At 41.8% G+C, this 21,608-nt stretch overlaps 1 protein-coding gene across 1 annotated transcript; it reads right to left on the bottom strand.

Annotated features, from left to right (window-relative positions):
- Positions 1–13,348: 13,348 nt before the first annotated feature.
- LOC137298946 (uncharacterized) lies at positions 13,349–20,046 on the bottom strand. Its single transcript, XM_067831385.1, has 4 exons — positions 19,946–20,046; positions 15,401–15,739; positions 13,767–14,102; positions 13,349–13,359 (listed from the first exon to the last, which is right to left on the bottom strand). The coding sequence occupies exons 1-4, from the start codon at positions 20,007–20,009 to the stop codon at positions 13,349–13,351; spliced, it is 750 nt and encodes a 249-aa protein (XP_067687486.1). The 5' UTR covers positions 20,010–20,046.
- Positions 20,047–21,608: the final 1,562 nt, after the last annotated feature.

Here is a 21,608-nt window from a genome sequence, read left to right as displayed (position 1 = left end):
TATCAAATGTAGGGGCACACATACTACTATTTAAAGGAATTGTTTTGTTCATTGTATTGGTTTGTGTCGTTTTTATAGACAAAACTATTATGAATATTAATTGACCAGGTGCGAGTTTGTCAAAACGTTTCATGATTCATTATCATTGTTTTTCGATAATAAAGTCAATTCAAATGCGATTAAAATATATCTGATGGCAGAATGTCTAACTCAAACAATATTTATACGGAAATTGTTAAAAATATATAAATCAGGTCAAGTCTTAATTTGGACAAGCCTTACGTCCATTTTCTAATACTTCTTTACTGAAAAAGCGATCTCTTTGTACCTTTCATTGCATACTTATGAAGGGAATTGATTTCATAATCACGAGAAGAAAAGTCTTTTTCCTAAATGAATACTCTATGAATATTCAGGTGTTGTGAAATTTTCATTTACGCTAAACTGATGCTAGACAGGTGCGCGTGTTGCTCACAATAAGATATGTAGTAAAACCGTGTAATTGTTGATATATTCAGGACACTATTTCAGTGATAAAACCATTCATTTCATATTTTGGCTAAAAAGTGTTGAATTCTGACACAGAAGCCGAGATCTTTTACACATTGAGTAGAAATTAGGTTAGATATATACTAATCAGCAACCAGAGTAGTCTTTTTCCGACGTCACAAAATGCACAAAACATGCCATGACGTCAACTAAAATGTCGCAGTATTTTCAGTAATTTCATTACATTTGAAAATGTGGCTGTTACTCCGTTAATAATGATGCAAAATTAATCAAAATACATCTACACAAACAGGAGAATATGGGAATCTAAGAACTAAATTATGTATCGGATAGGGACATCCAAATCGCTATTACCTGCTTTTTGATGTAGTACACTGGCATCTTTTCTTACAAATTGTGAAACTACCAAAAGGTATTCTCTCACGTTGGGGAAATTTGTATTGGAATAGTTTGGTTCACTGTGAACAAAACATCACGAAAATATACTGTCCATATCCATAGCAAATTCTCTCCATGTGATCGGAGTTACATTGACCTAATGTAAACCATAGCGGAGTTATGCCCCCTTACCTTTATACGTGCATGACCTCTCTGTCGACATTTGACGTCATAGTAGAAAATCGATTTTTGACATTTATTGCGGGTCATTTTTATTTTGTGAGCATGACGTTATGCATTAGCACATACATCCATTTCATATACACTTACGTCGTTCAGATATCAAGCTGTATTTTCTTCGCTCACACTTTCCGTAAAGATGCCAAATTTAAAAAATCGTAGCAGAGTGCTTTTATTGGTGCACGATAAAACACTGAGAAATTTACTGTTTTTCAACACACACAAAAGTTTTGGACAACTTTTAGCAGTGTCTATTTCTCAAACCCCTGAGGTAGCCGCAATTATATTTATACCAACGGATAGGAAATTAAATATTCTACATGTCTGTGCAATTTCATAGCCGTACGCAGATCCAGGACCACGCGAGCACAAATCTCGCACAACGTTCACTTTTCAAACCTTATGAAAATGTGCGCCTGAAAAAAAACTCGGCATCCAGGGGGTTAAAGGGATGTATATAGCGTCATCATAATAACGTCACTTTAGGAATATCTACAGCGTCATCATCACAACGTCACTCAATGGGGTATCTATAGTGTTATCATAATAACGTCACCTTAAGCGATATCTATAGTGTCATCATAATAACGTCACCTTAAGGGATATCTATAGTGTCATCATAATAACGTCACTTTAAGGGTTGCATTGTTAAGGTGATGGTGACCTGCCTTAAATACGGGATGCATAAAACATTATTATGACAATGGGGTACTGGTAAACTGTGAGGGTGGTGATATAATGCTGATAATGATGGTGCTCATGTTGATAGCGCGGCCTTAAGGGGTGTACATTATCATACTATCGGCGTGGTGATGGTGATCATGTTGACAGCGTGGCCTTAAGGGGTGCACTTTATCATACTATCGGCGTGGTGATGGTGATCATGTTGACAGCGCGGCCTAAAGGGGTGTACTTTATCATACTATCGGCGTGGTGATGGTGATCATGTTGACAGCGTGGCCTTAAGGGGTGCACTTTATCATACTATCGGCGTGGTGATGGTGATCATGTTGACAGCGCGGCCTTAAGGGGTGTACTTTATCATACTATCGGCGTGGTGATGGTGATGACGATGATTGCGACTTTAAGGGAGATCATTGTTGTCATATTTGGGTGATGATGATGATGATGATTATAACATGACTTTATAGATGTTCATTATCATAACATTAAGGTGTTGATTATAACGTCATAATGTATATTGTACCATTATGGTGATAACAAATGTGCTAACTGCGAGGCGTGCGATGACGTCACTTTGGGGAAACCATACCTCTGAAAAGGGGAACACCCGAAGGCTTCTTTTGGCTACAGTTCATCTGTCGTGTCTGATTTCTATGAAAACACTCAACTTCGTAATCTGATGTTCTTTTGAGGAGTATGAACCGCGTAACTACACATGGAAACGAATAAGGGAACACGTGCAAGTACAAATATTCCATTGTTCTTTTCCCGGTTTCCCCACAAGGCATATATTTGCACAGTGGGTGAAATCCTGGAAATGAATAAAATAAATAATATGTGCTTTTTCTGTTCTCCCATTCGTTTCCATGAATTCTACAGCTATAGTGTACAATGCATAGTTCCGGGGATGCTCTTCCCTACTAATCGTTAAGAGTAAGTGAGTGAGTTTAGCTTTACGCCGCACTCAGCAATGTTCCAGCTCTATGGCGGCAATCTGTACATAATGGAGTCTGGACCGTACCATCGTTAAGAGGACAGGTATTTCACTCGGTGGCAACCTAATGGATATACTGTGTCCACACATTAAACTAACACATATTAAGACAGTTTTTCCCTAATGATCAATTTGGTATATAGTGATCCTGGAAGACTGGTGCCATACAAAACGCGCACCTGTAATCGTTGAAATCAATTTGTCCTTATATGGGTGGAATGCGGTCGATTATGATCCTGCTCTGATGGGTTATGGTCACAGTTGATTGTTCTGAGAGAAAAGCAAGTCTGGACGAGTAGTTGTAGTAGCTGTCGTCTTCGAAAGAGGAACGGAAGTCGTAGAGGTAGCTGTGTAGTGCAGGCAGCTGAGCAGTAGTAATAGTAGCAGTCGTAGTAGTAGTAGTTCTAGAAGTAGTTGTAAAGCGAGTGAGTTTAGGTTTATGCCGCATCCAGCAATATTCCAGTCATATGGCGGTGGTCTTTAGCCTTCAGCAACCTGTGCTTGTCGTGAGAGGCGACTAACGGGATCAGGTGGTCAGGCACGCTGAATTGGTTGACACATCGTATCCAAATAGCGTAAATCGACGGTCATGACATCAATCACTGGATAGTCTGATTCAGACCCTATTACTTACAGACAGTCGCTATATGGCTAGAATATTTCCGAGTGTGGCGTAAAACAACAACCAACTCAAGCCCTATACCAAAGGCTGGGCGTTATGAGGATAAAACAACGCTGTGTTACATCTGGATTATTAAATGGCGAGATAATATAATATATCATTATCGTATCTGGAGGTAGTGATCTCTCAGGGTATCGTGACCTAGCATACCAACCGCATATGTTTCTTTAACGAAATCCCTGAACGAAACAAGTAACGAAACAAGCGTGTAAACACGGCAGAAGAAACCTGCTGTGAAACTTTCAACGTTCTCGTTTGAATATGTCAAGCATCGAAGATTCTGACTGATGTCACATTCCTGGTATTCAACGACTCAGCGTTTCCGTTTCTGAGGCCACTTTTGGCCGAATAGTGGTTTTAGAGTCACTGACAGAGTGAGTTAGGTTTGTAGCAATGCTCTAGCAATATCACAACGGCGGACATCAGAAATGGGCTTCCGACATTGTACCCAAGCGGGAATCGAACACTTGTCTTTGGCGTGACGAGCGAAAGCTTTAACCACATCGCCCCCAAACAAGGATTGGTTGCCTTGTCAAGGTCACGTTGCTGGGAACGCATTCTGGGAATAAATACGAATGGTTCGACACTGTAATAATCTGGAATTGTGAGTCCTAGTTCGATGTGTCTTCAGGAACCAATCCTTCCTAATGATGACCTGGTCGGGGTCAGTCAGGACATGAGCAAGGGTATTACAAAAATGTGTAAGGAAAATATGACAGTGGATCGATAAATCAGCTTTGCTCTGGATCACTGTGACTCATCGAGGTGTTTACTGACAGTCACGACATGACGGACATGTGGTGCCCGTTCCTGGTTTTACAACCCAAAACCGTGTTCTCCCTCTCATTGAAGGTGCTATCACCCTGGCAGATTTGTTACTTTATAATACAGTTGCAGTTACCGTACTCTACCGTACCGTAACTTATACAGTGAGTGAGTGGGTTTGTGTGCGAGTGGATGGATTGGTAGGTGAATGGGTTTGTCTGCTAGGGAGGGTTGGTGAGTAAGTGGGTGGGTTGGTAAGTGAGTGAGTGGGTTGGTAAGTGAGTGAGTGGGTTGGTAAATGAATGAGTGGGTGGGTTGGTAAGTGAGTGGATGGGTTGGTAGGTGAATGGGTTTGTCTGCTAGGGAGGGTTGGTGAGTAAGTGGGTGGGTTGGTAAGTGAGTGAGTGGGTTGGTAAGTGAGTGAGTGGGTTGGTAAGTGAGTGAGTGGGTGGGTTGGTAAGTGAGTGAGTGGATGGGTTGGTAGGTGAATGGGTTTGTCTGCTAGGGAGGGTTGGTGAGTGAGTGGATGGGTTGGTAAGTGAGTGAGTGGGTTGGTAAGTGAGCGAGTGGGTGGGTTGGTAAGTGAGTGAGTGGGTTGACGAGTATGGGATACTGATTGGGTTGATAAGTTAACGATTGGGTTGGTGAGTTGGTGAGTGAGTGAACTTTGGTAAAGACCACGTGTATGGTGCTGACTAACCTGGAAACAAGACGATGTGGGATTCGAACCCACGATCAAAGCTTCCTGGAGAGATTTAACAGTAGTTGAATACTACCATGCCCCCTTATACAGCAGTTATACGCATAGCTGGTTCGTCGTAAACACACGTTGTGCAATCCCAGATGTATGCATCAAACCATACGTGTGGATGAGTGTGTGTGGCGCCGGAGTGGACTTCAGTTTTTCTAGACATGTCAACTTAAAGGAATACGCAGTAGCGCAAGTAGTAGTCTGCGTGAGTAATGGAAGCTGGTGTAAACAATATTTCATCTTTATCATGGCGTTCTCTACATACAGTGACGTGTAGCCAGCCAACCTAGTGGGTTGATATCATGAGCACTGATCTACGCAGTGGGGATAAGATGACATACATGAACAAAGACAGCAAGCCTGACCACACAGTTCCGTTAGACGCCCATATGTATTTATTGGGAGTACACACAAGGCAGTCAATACTGTATTGCCCAGGCCTGATGACAAACACCTCGTGAATTCCACCAGTATTACACCATCTGGACAAGCTTGTCGATAAGCCGATGTCAACGGGTGCGAGGGTGTGTAATATGATGTGACATAGACATTTTGTAATCCGGAAACAGCTGATGTCAGCTGGTGAAACCGTTAGTATTGCGTACCGCATGCTGCTGATACTACATGTCAACGTCACTGTAAGCATGATACCGACGACATGACCGACGACAGGACACGCCTACTACTGATGATAGCCATAATGATGCTACAACTACTGCTAATACTACTACAGCTACACCTGCTACTACTACTACTTCCACTGCTACGTTTGTGACTAACACGGTTACAGCTCACACAACTACAACTACTCAGTCTTCTATGATTACGACTACGACAGCTGCTACTATTAACACTAGTACCGGGGTTGTTCAAGGGTAATGTAGCTAGTGGTAACATCGTTCTATCGTCATGCGAAATACTCGGCGGTTCGATTCTCCATATGGGTACAATATGTGAAGTCCATTTCTGGTGTTCCCCGCCGTGATATCGCTGGAATTCTGCTAAAGGTGGTGCATTTGTTTTTGCTACCTTTGATTTCCAAAGTAGAAAATACATCATTGAGTGAGTTTAGTTTTACGCCGCACTCAGCAATATTCAAGCTATATGGCGGCGGTCTGTAAATAATCGAGTCTGGACCAGACAATCCTGTGATCAACAACATGAGCAGCGATCTGCACAATGGGGAACTGATGACATGTGTCAACCAAGTCAGCGAGCCTGACCACCCGATCCCGTTAGTCGCCTCTTACGACAAGCTTAGTCGACTTTTATGGCAAGCTTGGGTTGCTGAAGGCCTATTCTACCCCGGAACCATCACGGGTCAGAAAATACATTAAGGCGTTTATATGCATAGCATGTTTAGTAAAGTCATAAGTAAAGTTTCTTTGGCATTGACGGATGACTCATGGACCTGTATATTTCTGTCTCCTGTTTTTCCAATTGTCATAGCTCGGTCTGAGTCAATGACGATTGTAAACATTCTACGGTTACAGAGCACCTGTCAGGTCTTCAACACTGGTTTAACTAACTCCATATCACGGCGTTTCCACATTCCATAGAGACTTTCAAAGCTGACGCTTGGGAAATGAAAGTTTAAAAAAACTCCCGTGAAAAGTCTCCAATGCTCGCCAGAAAGCACGCAGGTTGCCCAACCAACACGGGTGACCCACACTGTCACGACGCCACTGTAATCGCCGTTTGCGTAGGTCAAAGGTCAAGGTTCAAGTTGTTGAAGGTGCCATGCTAAAAATATCGCCGTTTCTCGAGCGAAATGTGAATCGTTCAGTGTATGGACCCTAATTTCGTCACGGTAGAGTAAGTCTTCTCATACTATAGCGTGAGAAAGACTTACATATGCAGCACATATACAATAAGGCTAAAAGAATTTCACCTTTCAAAGGCTTTGTGTAAGGTTGTATATCGCGCAGGCATTGAGAAGGAGCTTTTTATCAGCAAACGTTTGTGCAAGCTTTCGTCAATGAAAGAAGCATTCAGGAAGAGTTAAACAATGCTATTCTGCTCGAACCAGTGTTACTATAGGCGTGGTTCAAATGTACAAATAACGCCGCACTATCTCGTGTAAACAATACTGGCGTAGTTTGAAGTGAGACATTGTTACTGTTGAATGTTGTCTAACCTCGCACTCAGCACTAATATTTCAGATGTATGAAGGCGAATAGAGTCTGGACCAGACAAAACGGTGACTGATGTCATGAGCCACAACCCATCGAGGAGTTCACACCCCATTTTCACCCGAGTTTCAATGGTCATGTACCAAAATTTCAGGGCACCCTTCTCTGTGTCTTCAGATTGAATAAGTGGGTTAAAATTGTCCCCACATCGTTAATGTCTGAAAAAGGCGACCAACAGGATCGATCAGGCTGTCTGGTTTGCTTGACGCCAGTTGTGTAGATCGATGCTCATGATGTCAATCACTAGTCTCGACTCGATGTCATATAGCTGGAATACTGCATATCTAGCTGGATATGAGTTGGTGCGGGTGTATTCAAACCAGGACTGACGCCATGGTTTGCAAAGATATAAAATATATTGTCAATGTCAAACGTCACTTACTGAAGCTCATGTTATTACAGGGTTCGAAATTAACGCTTTGAGGTAGCAAAGTTGCTATTTAAATTCCTATTTTCCCACTTGAAAACACCTGTATTTTAGTGAAACTGCTTACGTTCATCATTTAACCGTTATTATCAAAGGTAGGATCTCGACTTGACTGGAGATGTAGAATGTAGACAGATACCCTTGAAGATTTCATGAAAATCAAACTTGTAGACACACAGACTTAGAACTTTCCATCCTATAAACCACTAGTAAACAGGTGGTGGGTGAGTGGAGAGAGGGTCAGGACACCTAATGCAGTTCCATATGGTAAAAGACAGCAATGGGACCAGGAGAGAGGGTCAGGACACCTAATGCAGTTCCATATGGTCAAAGACAGCAATGGGACCAGAAGAGAGGGTCAGGACACCTAATGCAGTTCCATATGGTCAAAGACAGCAATGGGACCAGGAGAGAGGGTCAGGACACCTAATGCAGTTCCATATGGTCAAAGACAGCAATGGGACCAGGAGAGAGGGTCAGGACACCTAATGCAGTTCCATATGGTCAAAGACAGCAATGGGACCAGGAGAGAGGGTCAGGAGACCTAATGCAGTTCCATATGGTAAAAGACAGCAATGGGACCAGGAGAGAGGGTCAGGACACCTAATGCAGTTCCATATGGTCAAAGACAGCAATGGGACCAGGAGAGAGGGTCAGGACACCTAATGCAGTTCCATATGGTCAAAGACAGCAATGGGACCAGGAGAGAGGGTCAGGAGACCTAATGCAGTTCCATATGGTCAAAGACAGCAATGGGACCAGGAGAGAGGGTCAGGACACCTAATGCAGTTCCATATGGTCAAAGACAGCAATGGGACCAGGAGAGAGGGTCAGGACACCTAATGCAGTTCCATATGGTCAAAGACAGCAATGGGACCAGGAGAGAGGGGTTAATTACGAAAGAATGCTGCTACCAGGTAAGGAATTTTGCTACCTATTTTAAAACCCAGTCGCAAGTATTTTCTACAAGCTTAATTTTGAACACTGTACAAACCGATGGTTTGCCTCTCGCGATATTTACATAGTCTTGTCATAATTCTAATCTTGCTAACGGCAGAAATAACAACCAAATACATGTATACGTTGATAGAACGGTTTTGGTTGAAGAAACCATAAGTCATATTTATGACTCACCGGTTTAGCATAGCCTCCTACAGAATCGACCGGATTCACTCAGAGAATGACAATAACTCTGAGCTCTGTGTAACTGTGAAACATGTCAGTAAGTCCTGCATAAGCCTGCATCTATGTAAACACGTATTGTAACGAGCTAACAGATGTGACAGTCCACTTAAACGGTAAATTTACGAACAGCTGTTAGCTGTTGACAGAATGAATCTATTTAAAGCTCAGGTCAGGTCAGCTCAGAGGGACTGTCCAATGACACATCGCATTTTTATCACCTGTAACAAACGTATGCCATAAGATTAATTGCTGCACGTGCATAACATACACAGTATGGCGTCTCACTGTGAGAGATTGCCCAGTCCCACTGCACGTATTTATCATGAGATACACAAAGGAGCATGGGAATGAGATATACTAATTAGATATACTGACCCTACCCTATTACCATATAAGAGGAGTGAGTGAGTGAGTTTAGTTTTCGCCTCTATATAAGATAAAAGTCCTTTGTAACGGGAGACACCTCCAACGCTTACGGTATTATTTCCGAAGTTGCGTATGTTAATATACCATGTTGGTTTTGTTTTGTTGTTGAACGTCGTACTTAGCGATATTTGGTCTGTAAATAATCAAGTCTGAACAAGACAAGCCAGTGATTAACAGTAATTTCATGAGCGAGTCTGGACACCTAATCCCGTTAATCGCCTTTCACGACAAGCATGGGTTACTGAAGACCAGTTCTAATCCGGATCTTCACGGGTCCAGCATCAAAGGACCAGGTCAGATTCAAATATCTTGAAATTCGTTTATCCAGAGAAGACGCATTCGTTAATCTAGACATAGGCACACTTCAGCGCAAATAGGGTTGCGTAGCATAGAGTATATGACCAGTCTTCATATCCTCAACGCTGTGAACCCCATTTGCTTGTAATCCGGATAAACGAGGTTCGACGTACCGCAGGTGAACCATCCTGAACACAATCTGCGCATTGATTTCTTTTGATCGCCATAAACACGATTTGACAAGTCTAGGGTATGACATATACCACAGGCATGTGATATCGCAATGATAAGCGCCACCTGTGATACACAGGGCAGGACGCACGTTTCAAGTGTGTGACAGTCACGGATCCGACAGAACGGACATACCCGCTCCCACCACCCCCGACAGCGGTTTACAATGAAACACTGACATAAAATCCGTCGGCCTGGCCTCTATACCAGTGTTGCATATTTCAAATTCGAGACAGTTCCTGTGTCATACTCCGGTAGCGTCCCTATCTATCTTGAGATTCAAATTATCCTCACAGAACACCTGCAGTCGCCCGTACTAGACTAGCACTTTGTCGTTTAAAGCATAATTTTGATAGAAACACTTACACGTGCATAATTAACTTAAATGAATTCCTCCCCAAATCTGTTAGTCACTAATTCCAGCAAGGATGACTTATATATGGGACTAGTGACTGTGCAAATAATATATGGTTCAGGGACTGTGTTAGAGTCTAACAGCATACTTACTGTCAGAAATGTAGGGGTGTTTTATATTCACCTGCATAATTTGTGATAATCACTGCTCATTCGAGACGAGGAATGAAGCAATATCGCTTTAAGTCGACAGTTTCTCATTTATCTGCGGCGAGATCAAAGCATGCAAGTCGCTTTTCGCAACGCATGCAGAGCGTGAAAGGCGAGACCACGTGCGTGTTGACAGCCAGAAGCATTTCACCAAACTATCAGCTGCACGGCAAGTTTATACCGTATATTTGTTATGAGTGAGTGAGTATGGCTTTACGACGCTTTTAGGAATATTCCAGCAATATCACTGAGGAGGACGTCAGAAATGGGCTTGGTACATTGTACCCATGTGTGGAATCGAACCCAGGTCTTCGGCGTGACGAGTGAACGCTTTAACCACTACTCTACCACACAGCACACCGAATTGCAGCAATATGTTTATTCTGAATCTCAGATGGTTACATAATCGGTTAATAATGAATATTACTTCCAGTTATATATCAATTGCTGAAATTAATGTCTCCTGATTCTGAAATTGAAGTATTTACATTTTAAATGTGTTTTATCAAATGAAAAAAGTGGTACAATGTACCCATAAATCCACCTTTCGTCCGGTGCAGTCCCTATCGCAGAGTGCCATTTCCCGCGCGCGCCTCAATGTCCCGTTGCGTGAGAAAGTCTCCCCACAAGATCAAGGCTGCTGAACTACACGGAAGATCAAGGTTGTTTGTTAGATAAACTATGATTTTATGCCGAGACATGAATGTTGTGAGATAATATCAGAACGGGTTGGTTGTCGTTTATAGTTTCAGTACATAGTTTATAAAAACTTCGTAGGAAAGTCCCATCATGTCGATTGCACCCTGATTAAACGGTTTGAAAGAAGGAAGTCATATCCATGAATTTACCTTGTTTTAGCTTGTTTAGTGTATTCTTTGGGTATTTGGATATTTGGGGAGGTCTGATAGGCTAGTGGTTAAGGCATTCCCTCGTCACGCCGAAAACCCGGGTTCGATACCCACACATGGCATCAAGGTGTAAAGGAAAATCCTGTTGTCCTCTGTCATGTTGCTGGAATAATACTTAAAGCCGCGTAAAACCACACGCACTCACTCACTCAATTTTCAGACAATTATAGTCAAATCCAGTGTGTCAGACCAAACAGCAATATTTTGTGGATGTGTGTCTTGGGGGGTTCGGGTGAATATGGATTTATGCCGCATTATCACTATTCAGGAAATCCCACGTAAGGGGTCACCAGATATGATTTGGTTGGCTGGGTGGTTCGTTGTTTAGCGCCGCCCTCAGCATTATTCAAGCTATATATTGACGGTGTGTAAGTTATCGGATTTGGACCGGACAATCCAATCATCAACACCATTACCTTCGATGTACACAGTTGGGGTATGATGACATTTATCACTTAAGCTTGCAAGCCTTACCATTCGATCCATTTTGAGGTTCAGTTTTAACCCGGATCTTCACGGGTCTCACCAGATATGAGCTGCACACATTTTTTGTCATGTGGGGAATCGAATCCGGGCCATCGGTGTCGCGAGCGAGCGCTTTATCCACTAGGCTACTCCAATCTTCGGTCGGTATTGGTTCTGCTACCATTTTGTTACAAAAACTTTACCGGTCCGGCAGACCATGCTATGTAGTGAGCGGACCAGTTTTCAGTTATCACCGTTCCAAGAAATTGGGTATTGACAGTATTGTTTCAGCTCATCTTCCCCAGGAGCTCACCGCTGGTGCATGTCAAACAAACGCTCCTAGCTTACTACAGAAACGCAATGTCAACTTCTACGTCAAGCTTGATATCCTGGACCGAGTCTTGTTCAACTCACGAGTCCTTACACATGTCAAGCATGGTATATCGGGTCTTGTTCTACCCAAGAGTCCTTAAACATTTCAAGCATGTTATATCGGGTCTTGTTCTACCCAAGAGTCCTTACACATGTCAAGCATGATACATCGGGTCTTGTTCTACCCAAGAGTCCTTACACATGTCAGGCATGATATACCGGGTCTTGTTCAACTCACGACTCCTTGCACATTTCAAGCATGATATATCGGGTCTTGTTCTACCCAAGAGTCCTTACACATGTCAAGCATGATACATCGGGTCTTGTTCTACCCAAGAGTCCTTATACATGTCAAGCATGATGTATCGGGTCTTGTTCTACCCAAGAGTCCTTATACATGTCAGGCATGATGTATCGGGTCTTGTTCTACTCCCGAGTCCTTACACATGTCAAGCATGATATACCGGGTCCTGATTACCCCCGAGTCCTTACACATGTCAAGCATGATATACCGGGTCTTGTTCTACCCACGAGTTCTTAAACATGTCAGGCATGATATTATACTGGGCACAAACGTTGAATTCCGTGACAGTCCATTTTTCTGTTAAGTATGTTGTACTGAGAACTATTCTACCCAGGAAACCAAAGAAAACTTTTAGTATATCAAGATTGTGATCCAAAGACTGATAAAATGGAATCTGTTCTACCAGGAAAATTCATCACACAGAAATAACGTAGATAAAACCAATACTGAAGAAAAACTCGCATTGCAGTCCTCTCTTAAATGCAAAACACATTCTGACATATCAGTGTATATCTGTTCTGACAAATCGAAAACAAAAACATCAGATGGGCAACAGCATAAGGGAGGTAACTCCGACCATGCAAATATTAGCTTAAACAGTTTTCTGGTTGTACGCCAACTCTGTGCGTATTACAAATACCGTCACATGATTCTCTCTGTTCAGCACCAGAGGGAGGCATATTAGTTTGGTTTGGGATGTTACCATTTACCATCCTTCTTTTGGTGATCTCACAGATATCTCATCAGAGTAAAATGACAGTACGGTAGTTGTAGTATCAGGAAGTGTTTCCTTCACAAGGTCAATTTCCATAGGTTTTGTCATCATTGTGAATGTCACGACTCTGACAATATCAGGAAATATAACCACACTGCAAATATGCTGAAACATTATATACATCACATGGAGTGTATTTGCTTCCCTAAATGACAAAACCATTATGATAAAATATTTCCGACTGAATAGAAAGTACGTTTAATTTGATACTGCAACAATGCATTGTCATCACGAATCAGGACACTTTTAGGTGGACTTTATTGGGAATGGAAACTGTCTTCGGCAGCTACGTATCTTTCATTCATTCAGTCAGTCAGTTTGGGTTGGAGGTACCCGGTTGAAGATGGTTCCTAAGATCACCCTCAAAACCCGAAATAGGAGGTATCTATTCGGTTCGTTGAGCCTGAAACTGGGAATGACAGGCTTCCTTCTCAGCTTCAGATACATGTCTGACGTTTCAACAGAAACATTTCAATCAACAGGCATCCCCCCCATGAATTACTGATAAACTAATTCCACGCTGATACAATGTCCTCCCAGTTCTGATGATACGGCAACATTACATATCGTCCTCAAATACAAGAGTGTGAAAAATAATAATAAACGATGTACTCACATTCTACCGATAATTCCACGGGAGAACTTTGCTTAAGAAGTCCAGTTTCTAGGAAGAACGGCCCTCTATGTATCTGGCACACGAACAGGGATCCGTTATCCTGCTGATCCACGAGTCGCTGAAACGTGTAGTTAAATACCCGCCCAACTACAGTTTTGTTCAAGAGATCAGCCACCAAGGGGACATAATTCACATCGCCTAAAGTTCTTCTTGCGAGAGTTATCTCCCCTAATGGCCTTCCACCGATTCCACTACACATGAACTGCACTGGGGTTGTCACTTGGTAGGATCCGGGATTTACATTGATGATTTCGATGTTGACATCCGATGGGTACTCTGAAAAAGGGTTAATATTATGAGCACAAATGCTTATCAACCATGTTTGTTCTTAACGCCGCATTCATTGTGTGTGTGTGAGTGTGTGTGTGTGTGTGTGTGTTGTAAACAATCGAGTCTTGATCACACAATCCAGTGATAAGCAGCATTAGCTTCTATCTACGCAACTGCGATAAAATGACGTGTCAATCAAGTCGGTCATCCTGACCACCTGATCCTGTTGGTTGCCTCTTTCGATATGCATGGCTTACTGAAGATCACTTCTTACAAAGATCTTCATGGGTTATTTGCCGTAATAGTAATCTTGAAAGAAATTTACGATGCGCAACGAATCTCTTTGAACCGGATTTTTCCACAATAAATATAGATAAAAACCATCAGGCTGACCGATTTTCTTTGAGTGTACAAGGACGAGTGCTTATTGCAACCCATGGCATGAATTTCCACGTGGAAATTGAGACAAGAAAACCCTTTAAAAGGAGCAATATATAAAATTACTACACTTGCGCAGGTGTGTGTCTGTCTGTGTCTGTGTCTGTGTGTGTGTGTGCGCGCGCTATTTAGTTGTTCTCATTAATCCATACCAAAGACGGTTTTCCAAAGTCCGTGATATATGATATCATGTATTTCGTCACTATTTCGGCCTCATAGCCTAAAATACAATAGTATCTGATAGAACGCACGTCACGTGGTGAACAATAGAGCAATATTTCTATTTCCATATACATCTTATTTGAAAAACACTTTAAGAACAATGGCCAGTGCCCGTAAAGTTAAAAATCCTCATTGTTTGTACTCAGTATATTACACAAAAGTGTCACTGAATAATGATTAACATTGGAGGGGCAATGGTATTAAGCAACAATGAAACAATACCTGCCCTAAGGAATACCAGTATTACATGGATACCCAAATGGACGTTGTATAGCTCATAGCACAGGAACAGCCTTGAACTCTGATGAACGTTCTCCTGTTTGCAATGTTGGTGCTCCTGGACAACCTTTCTGCTTCATTTGATACCTTTGACTATCATACTTTAAGCCATTCTCTCAAACTGGATTATTACATTGATGCCACAGTACATAAGTGGCGTATCCCCTATCTTTGTGACAGATGTCAACTGGCAGTCATCTGAAGCTGTCTCTCAGAATGCGCTGCTTTCATGTGGCGTCCCTCAAGGCTCAGCGAGGCCTCTGCCCTTTACACTAAGCCAAAGTAGTTGCGGAAATTGAATGGGAGATTATCTGCATGTAAATGTGAGTATTAAATGTAACACTGAAAGAATTAGTAAAACCTACCTAGAACGCCAATATGCATGCGTTTTTCTTTAGATACACCGTTGACCTTGACCGTGACATCATAATCGCCGTCATCAGCAACGGCAACCTTATCCAACGTTACGAAGAACTTTTCCTCCTTTTGTACAAGTCTGACTCGTCGGGACCAACTCCCGAACCGTTGAATCTGTGCCATCGAGCCATTAGCCACTTCAATGACAGCGAACCTCTGTGATTGTTTTGTGATGTTAATTGTGACGTCATCGCTTGTCTTGTAGGGAGTATAAATGACGTCAAATGTGATACTTCGGCCGTTGTAGACTTCGATCAAGTGTGGGACGAAAATGTCTAAACTTGTACCTAAAACAACAATGTTACAATATTAAAATAATTGCATGTATAAAATAATAATGTTTCTACCGGACTACTTTTTGTACATGTTGACAATGAGTTGAAATGATTGTCTATACGTCGACGCCATAGATGCTGTGACGTGAAAAGGGATTAAAACGTCGACTTGCAAGTATTCATTATTCATTCATGAAGCATCGTTGGTGTGTATGCGTGTGCGTGTGCGTGTGCTCTAGTTTGCACTAATGGGTATTCATAGTGAAGCAGACTGAAATAGCATGATGCATTTTAAAATGGTTCACCGATATTTTGTCAGTGTCTTTAATGCAAATAAATCGTTCAGTGGGTTATCTTGTGTCTTCGTAGCGCAAAAGCAAACAATAGTTTTTTCATTCATTCAATTCTGAGAATAGTTGTCAGTGAACAACTCTAACCAGGAACCTCTAGGGATACAAGTAGCACAGAAATGGAAACCTCTTCCGTTCGAAATACCCGAATAGAAAAAAGTCATATTAGACAAGAAAAGGGCACATTTTGTAACTTAATTTACAAGCGTGTAGTCTATTGAACTGTGAAAAATATCAACAACTGCAGGTAGTGGTGTTAATTTCATCCCCCGACCAGAAATAATTACTGTAGCTATCAATATCACTAATTGATTTTCGTTAAGACAGTAATTTAAATTAATACATAAGAGCCATCCATGTCTATAACAGAAGAGAGATAACTCTGAGCTCGTTTCTTTCCCCATTCCTCCGTCCTCACTTATTCTTCCTTGGAAAAATATATCATTTGAGGAATTGATTTTTCTATAATACTTTCGACCTAATAACTGATAACATTTGATCCCGGGTCTTGTTTTGATGTAGCCATATATGACTGATTTCCTGATGGAATTGGTAACGGAGGTGCGATGTTCTTCCACTCGGGTGTTGGTGGGTGGCGATGTTTCGCCTACGTAACAGTCTACAACATTTCGAGTTGTTGTTGTTGACGATAGGTGGTTTTCTTCCTTATTTATCGCCCAGTATCACATGGGTTTGGCTTTACGCGCGGGTAGCAATATTCAGCTGTCACAGCGGGAAGACCAAGCTTACACATTGGGAATCGAACCACGTCTTCGACCTGACGCTGGATAACTAGGTCACGAAACTGAGCTGTCGCCAACGTGTGACGTCGTAGCTGACGGCAATTGAGTAGTAGTTGACGTAACGGCAACAGCCTCTGGTCAGATCAAACAAGCCAAGCATGGCCGCCCTTTTGGAGACGAAGTGACAGTAATTGATGGGACGTTACTGCGTGAACGCCCAAAGTAAGTATAGGAAGAGATTGTGTTTTATGAGCACAGGTTATCAAAAGTTCTTATATCCTCTCACGCTGGTGTGATTGATCAGTCAGAAACCAGTCATTAAATGAAACCTGCTTTTTGGCATCCGTGAACATCACGGCTGAAACCCATGACAAATACTGTAAGTGAGTAAGTGAGTGAGTTTGATGCTCAGTGAGTGAAATTACAGAGTGAATGAGTGAGTTTGCTTTTACGCGTTCACACACTGAACCCATGTGTTTACTCGAACTCGGTCTTCGGCGTGTCGTGCGAACCCTTTCACAACTTCGCTACACCACGGCCCCAGTTACTAATTGAGAGTAAGTTTAGTTTGAAGAAGGTATTTTCAATATTCCAGCAATATCACGACGGGGGACAACAGAAATGGGCTTCACACACTGAATCCCTGTTGGGAAATCTAACTATTACTTGTAATCAGCCACGAAAGAGAGAGAGAGAGCTTACAAAACATTACCCTAGAAGAGATGCGACGTGATATATAACCTGTGAGATGTGTGGAGACTGAAAGCATAGAAGGTTCCCGTAGATCGACGTTTATCGCTTGTGCCGAACCGACTACATCCTATCTTTGGGAACAACACCAAGGAAGACATCAAGATATCATCTCTTGTATCAATCTGGAGACACATAGTCGAGGGTATAACGACCCGGGCTATACTACTGGAACACTGCTAAAAGCAGCGTAAAACTAATTAAGCTCAGTCTCATAGATTTCAAAATGGCTGAGCGGAAAACGAACAACGAGTCAAGTGTGCACATTTTTGGCGACTGTGTTTAGCGAAATTTGTTGTTTGTACGTCAAAAGCATTATAGCTGTATAGTTTCGGTGGCTGATAGTTTACGTAAATTCAAATCAGAAATTTGCGAATTTCGTTTTCCGAATAATTCACATGAGCGACAGAAATATTCTTCCTCCTGTTGCATACTGACAAGAGAAGGTCAAAGTTTAACCGATCAAGGATGTAACTATAATTGGACCTGAAATCTCACATACATGCACCAACCTACACAATTGAAACCCGCTTTTCTAAACTGACGTGACTAAGACTTCCTTCCTCTCCACCATTCTGTATAAATATATCACAAGTTTGGTTTAAACGAGACACACGTCACAACCATCACAATTAAACCTGCTTCACATCCGGGTTAGAAATGGTCGTCAGTAGCCTGTGCTTGTAGTAAGAGGCGACTAACGAGTGTATATACAGTGAAACGTGTATAAACCGGCACCCCATGAGACCGAAATAAAATGCCGGTTTAGACAGTGTACCGCATTGGACAGTCACGACCATTTTCTAAAATTGCTGAATGTGATGGTGTACACACGGTCTGGTCTGTTATCGAATGTTTGAGGACAGTCCTCCTAAAGCCTCTAGCAATATTACAGCAATAACGCGAATGAGGACATCGGAGAGGGCTCCACACATCGTACTCATGTGGGGAACTGAACTCTGGTCTACGGCGTGACGAGTGAAAGCTTTAACCACTAGGCTATCCCACCGTCCAGGGCACCATTCCTCACTCAGAGCGATCGTAGAACTAAGATAATCGCAAGTCCCATACTTTAACATAGACTTACGGCAGTTGTGGCGTTACGGAACGAGGCCCAGGTTTACGATAAGCAGCAAACAGACGCCGGCGAGCGAACGCTTTTACCACTGAACTGCCCATCCGTACCAGTTACAGAGAAGTATAATCAACAGTAGCCGTTCAGTAGTAGCAATGATGAAATGTTTATGTTAAGAATCAATCATGAATGTTACATATGTACATTCGCAACATTTCTCATGTCAGACCGCCATGATCACACGCCTGCACCTATCAGGATTGCATATATAATGTTATACAACAAGCCAGGTCATTAATAACTCATTGTTGGTATTTTACCTAAATCTACGTATTTCAGTCTCTGGACACTCATTAACATTTGTTTTGTTTGATCCAAGTCATTAATATTTTATCAGTAGCTGGCCATGCTCAACTTTCCTCGACTTCCATTGGGGTCATGTGACTGGGCATTGTGTGAAATCATGAGTGAGTGAGTGAGTTTAACCAATAAGCTACCCCACAGTCCCGGGAAATCATGAACTTATAATAGGTTAGAATTTAAATGTCTTTTTGATGGAAATTAACTACTGACGTGCTAAACTTGAATGTATTTTATGTCAGAATAGAAACATCACTTCCCTGATATGTAGATAAATGTTTTTGAAAAGTTAGGGGAAAGGCATTATTTTGGGTACGTTTTATTTGTAGTGTAAATGGGGAACACAATGTCATAAAACACAATGTACCTTGAAGCAAATTCATGACCCCTATTCTTGTGTTCAGTATACATGCACAATGTAGTTTCCTTATGGGTTGATCTGAACGTCTTTGAGTGACATTTAGATGTTGGTGTGATGAACAAGGGGAGTTCTATGGACTTACAAATTACATGAAAGATGTTGTATATCCACAAAACTCTCCTTGCTGTTTAAGTACAGAACCACACAAGCCGATGTGACAGAACATAGTGCCCCAGGAAATAAGTCATTCTCTCTCATGAAGTCTGTAATTATGTAAAACATACGAATGCCATGTAAAACCTATGGCGTTTGAATGGTGAGACTTTAAACTATTAAACTCAGTTATATGATAAAACAAAGTAAGATTCACCTAATCTACTGTATGTATAAATGAGTTTGTTTGTGGCATTAAAGTAGTTGCTTTTAAGAAGGAAATATGAAAATACTAAGGTGATGTCACTTTTGTTTTCCAAAGTTTGGGTTGACGCTATCAAACTTACTCTTGGGATAATTGGTCACGCTAAACCATGATTATACGTCAATGATATTAAATAATAGCAACCATAAAGAAAAACTTACCTTTTCCCGCAAAACAGCTAAAAACAATAAGGGCCAGAACACAACTTTGTCTTACTCCCGCCATGGTTAAAGCTTCTGTGAACCGTTGGGCGACTTTAATTGATTCTGAAAGAAACTTCTCTCGACTTCCTGAAATGTCGTCACTGATCAGTGTAAGGAGCTTGAATGATGCAGGCAATCAACAGTTTGAGTCACAGTTGGATCACCCTGTTGGGGAGTTTGATAACGCGGATGGGATGGGACTCGTGTGCATCATCGACAGCCTGGTACTGCCTCCAGCATGACTGCAAGATACAAGAGTAGATAATATGGAACTTGAGCGACCGCTCAGCTTTGCTTGATTGAACACGTGTGGATGTAGTTGGACGAAATGATTGATGACACACGTTATAGAAACCAGCACTATATTTATACACATTTATTGAATATATCATTGGTGTTAAATAACTGACAAGTAAGTGGACGAGTAAGTGGGCGGGAAAGTGGGCGAGTAAGCAGCTGTTTGCAATGGTTTAGCCTGACCACGGCGGTTGAGACCTGAAACAGACTTCATACATTGTATGCTCAGAGCTGAATTTGTTTTCTTTCTACGCCTTGCTTTGCCCTTAAAAACTTAAAATTTCTTGATAATCAAAACCAGTGAACATTACATTGTTAGCTTGTGTGGTACATAAATGGCGAGTATATTTCAACCGCATTGTATATTCAGATTATGCTGAAGAATTGAAATATATAATAATTCTACAGCATAAGCATTGTTCTTACAGCACAGTATAAGATAATAGTAATATGAATAATAATACTGAAAATTTATATAGCGGTAAATCCACCCAATTTCTGGTGTCACCCGCCGTGATATTGAGGGAATATTGCTAAAGGCGTCGTAAAACAATACTCACTCATTCACAAAGTTGTTTAAATACCCCAAAGAGCATGGCGAACTTCACATGTTGAATAGGCGACCAATGTATCTCCCAAACATCCCCAAGCAATGACAGCGGAAATCAGGAGTATTCTCTCCAACGAATGCACTGCAGTCTGTACATAACGAGTGATATAAGTCACCTGACCTCGTTTAGAAACCATGCAATGTCGTCTAAACTGTCACGCGTAGCGACTGTCGCACGTGCACTACGTTTCATGTATGGATATTTCAGGCGTGCTAGTACACGCGAAACATTTGTGTGTTTGTTTTGTTTACAAACGCTTTCGCTTTAGCGGCAGGCGTAAAACATACATTGTTATCATTATCTGTCTTGTATTTTGTTGACCAGCGTTTGCTTCATACAATCCTCAGAACACTGTAACTATCCATTTTATAGCCAGTCTAATGGTACATAAGATACGTTTAAAATATGCACAGGAAATGTATACAGACAAATATATACAGGTCATGAGCATCGATCTACGTAGTTGGGATACAATGACATGCCCCAACAAAGTCAAAGACCCCGATCTGTTACTCGCTTCTTACGACGAACATGGATTACTTAAGACAAATTCTTACCTGGATCTTCAGGGTCTCTGACCCTGTATCCTCAACGGATGAGTCAAACGTAGGACAGTAAATCTCGGGCCAGTTATACGGCATTATTTTTCAAAGGGCGCCAAACCCGAAACCAGCGTCCTTCAGAATGTCATTAGTATTATGCATCACTGTTGG

This window comes from Haliotis asinina, chromosome 1 (genome assembly GCF_037392515.1).
Source record: "Haliotis asinina isolate JCU_RB_2024 chromosome 1, JCU_Hal_asi_v2, whole genome shotgun sequence".
NCBI lineage: Eukaryota > Metazoa > Mollusca > Gastropoda > Lepetellida > Haliotidae > Haliotis > Haliotis asinina.
Note: the sequence above shows the minus strand (reverse complement) of the source record. Positions and strands in the feature narration are given on the sequence as shown.

Coding starts and splice junctions, on each gene's coding strand:
- LOC137298946 (XM_067831385.1), bottom strand. CDS start 20,009: ATGGCGGGAGTAAGACAAAGTTGTGTTCTGGCCCTTATTGTTTTTAGC. Junction 15,740..19,945: donor TAGCTGTTTTGCGGGAAAAG/GTAAGTTTTTCT, acceptor TTGTTGTTTTAG/GTACAAGTTTAGACATTTTC. Junction 14,103..15,400: donor CATGCATATTGGCGTTCTAG/GTAGGTTTTACT, acceptor ACCCTTTTTCAG/AGTACCCATCGGATGTCAAC.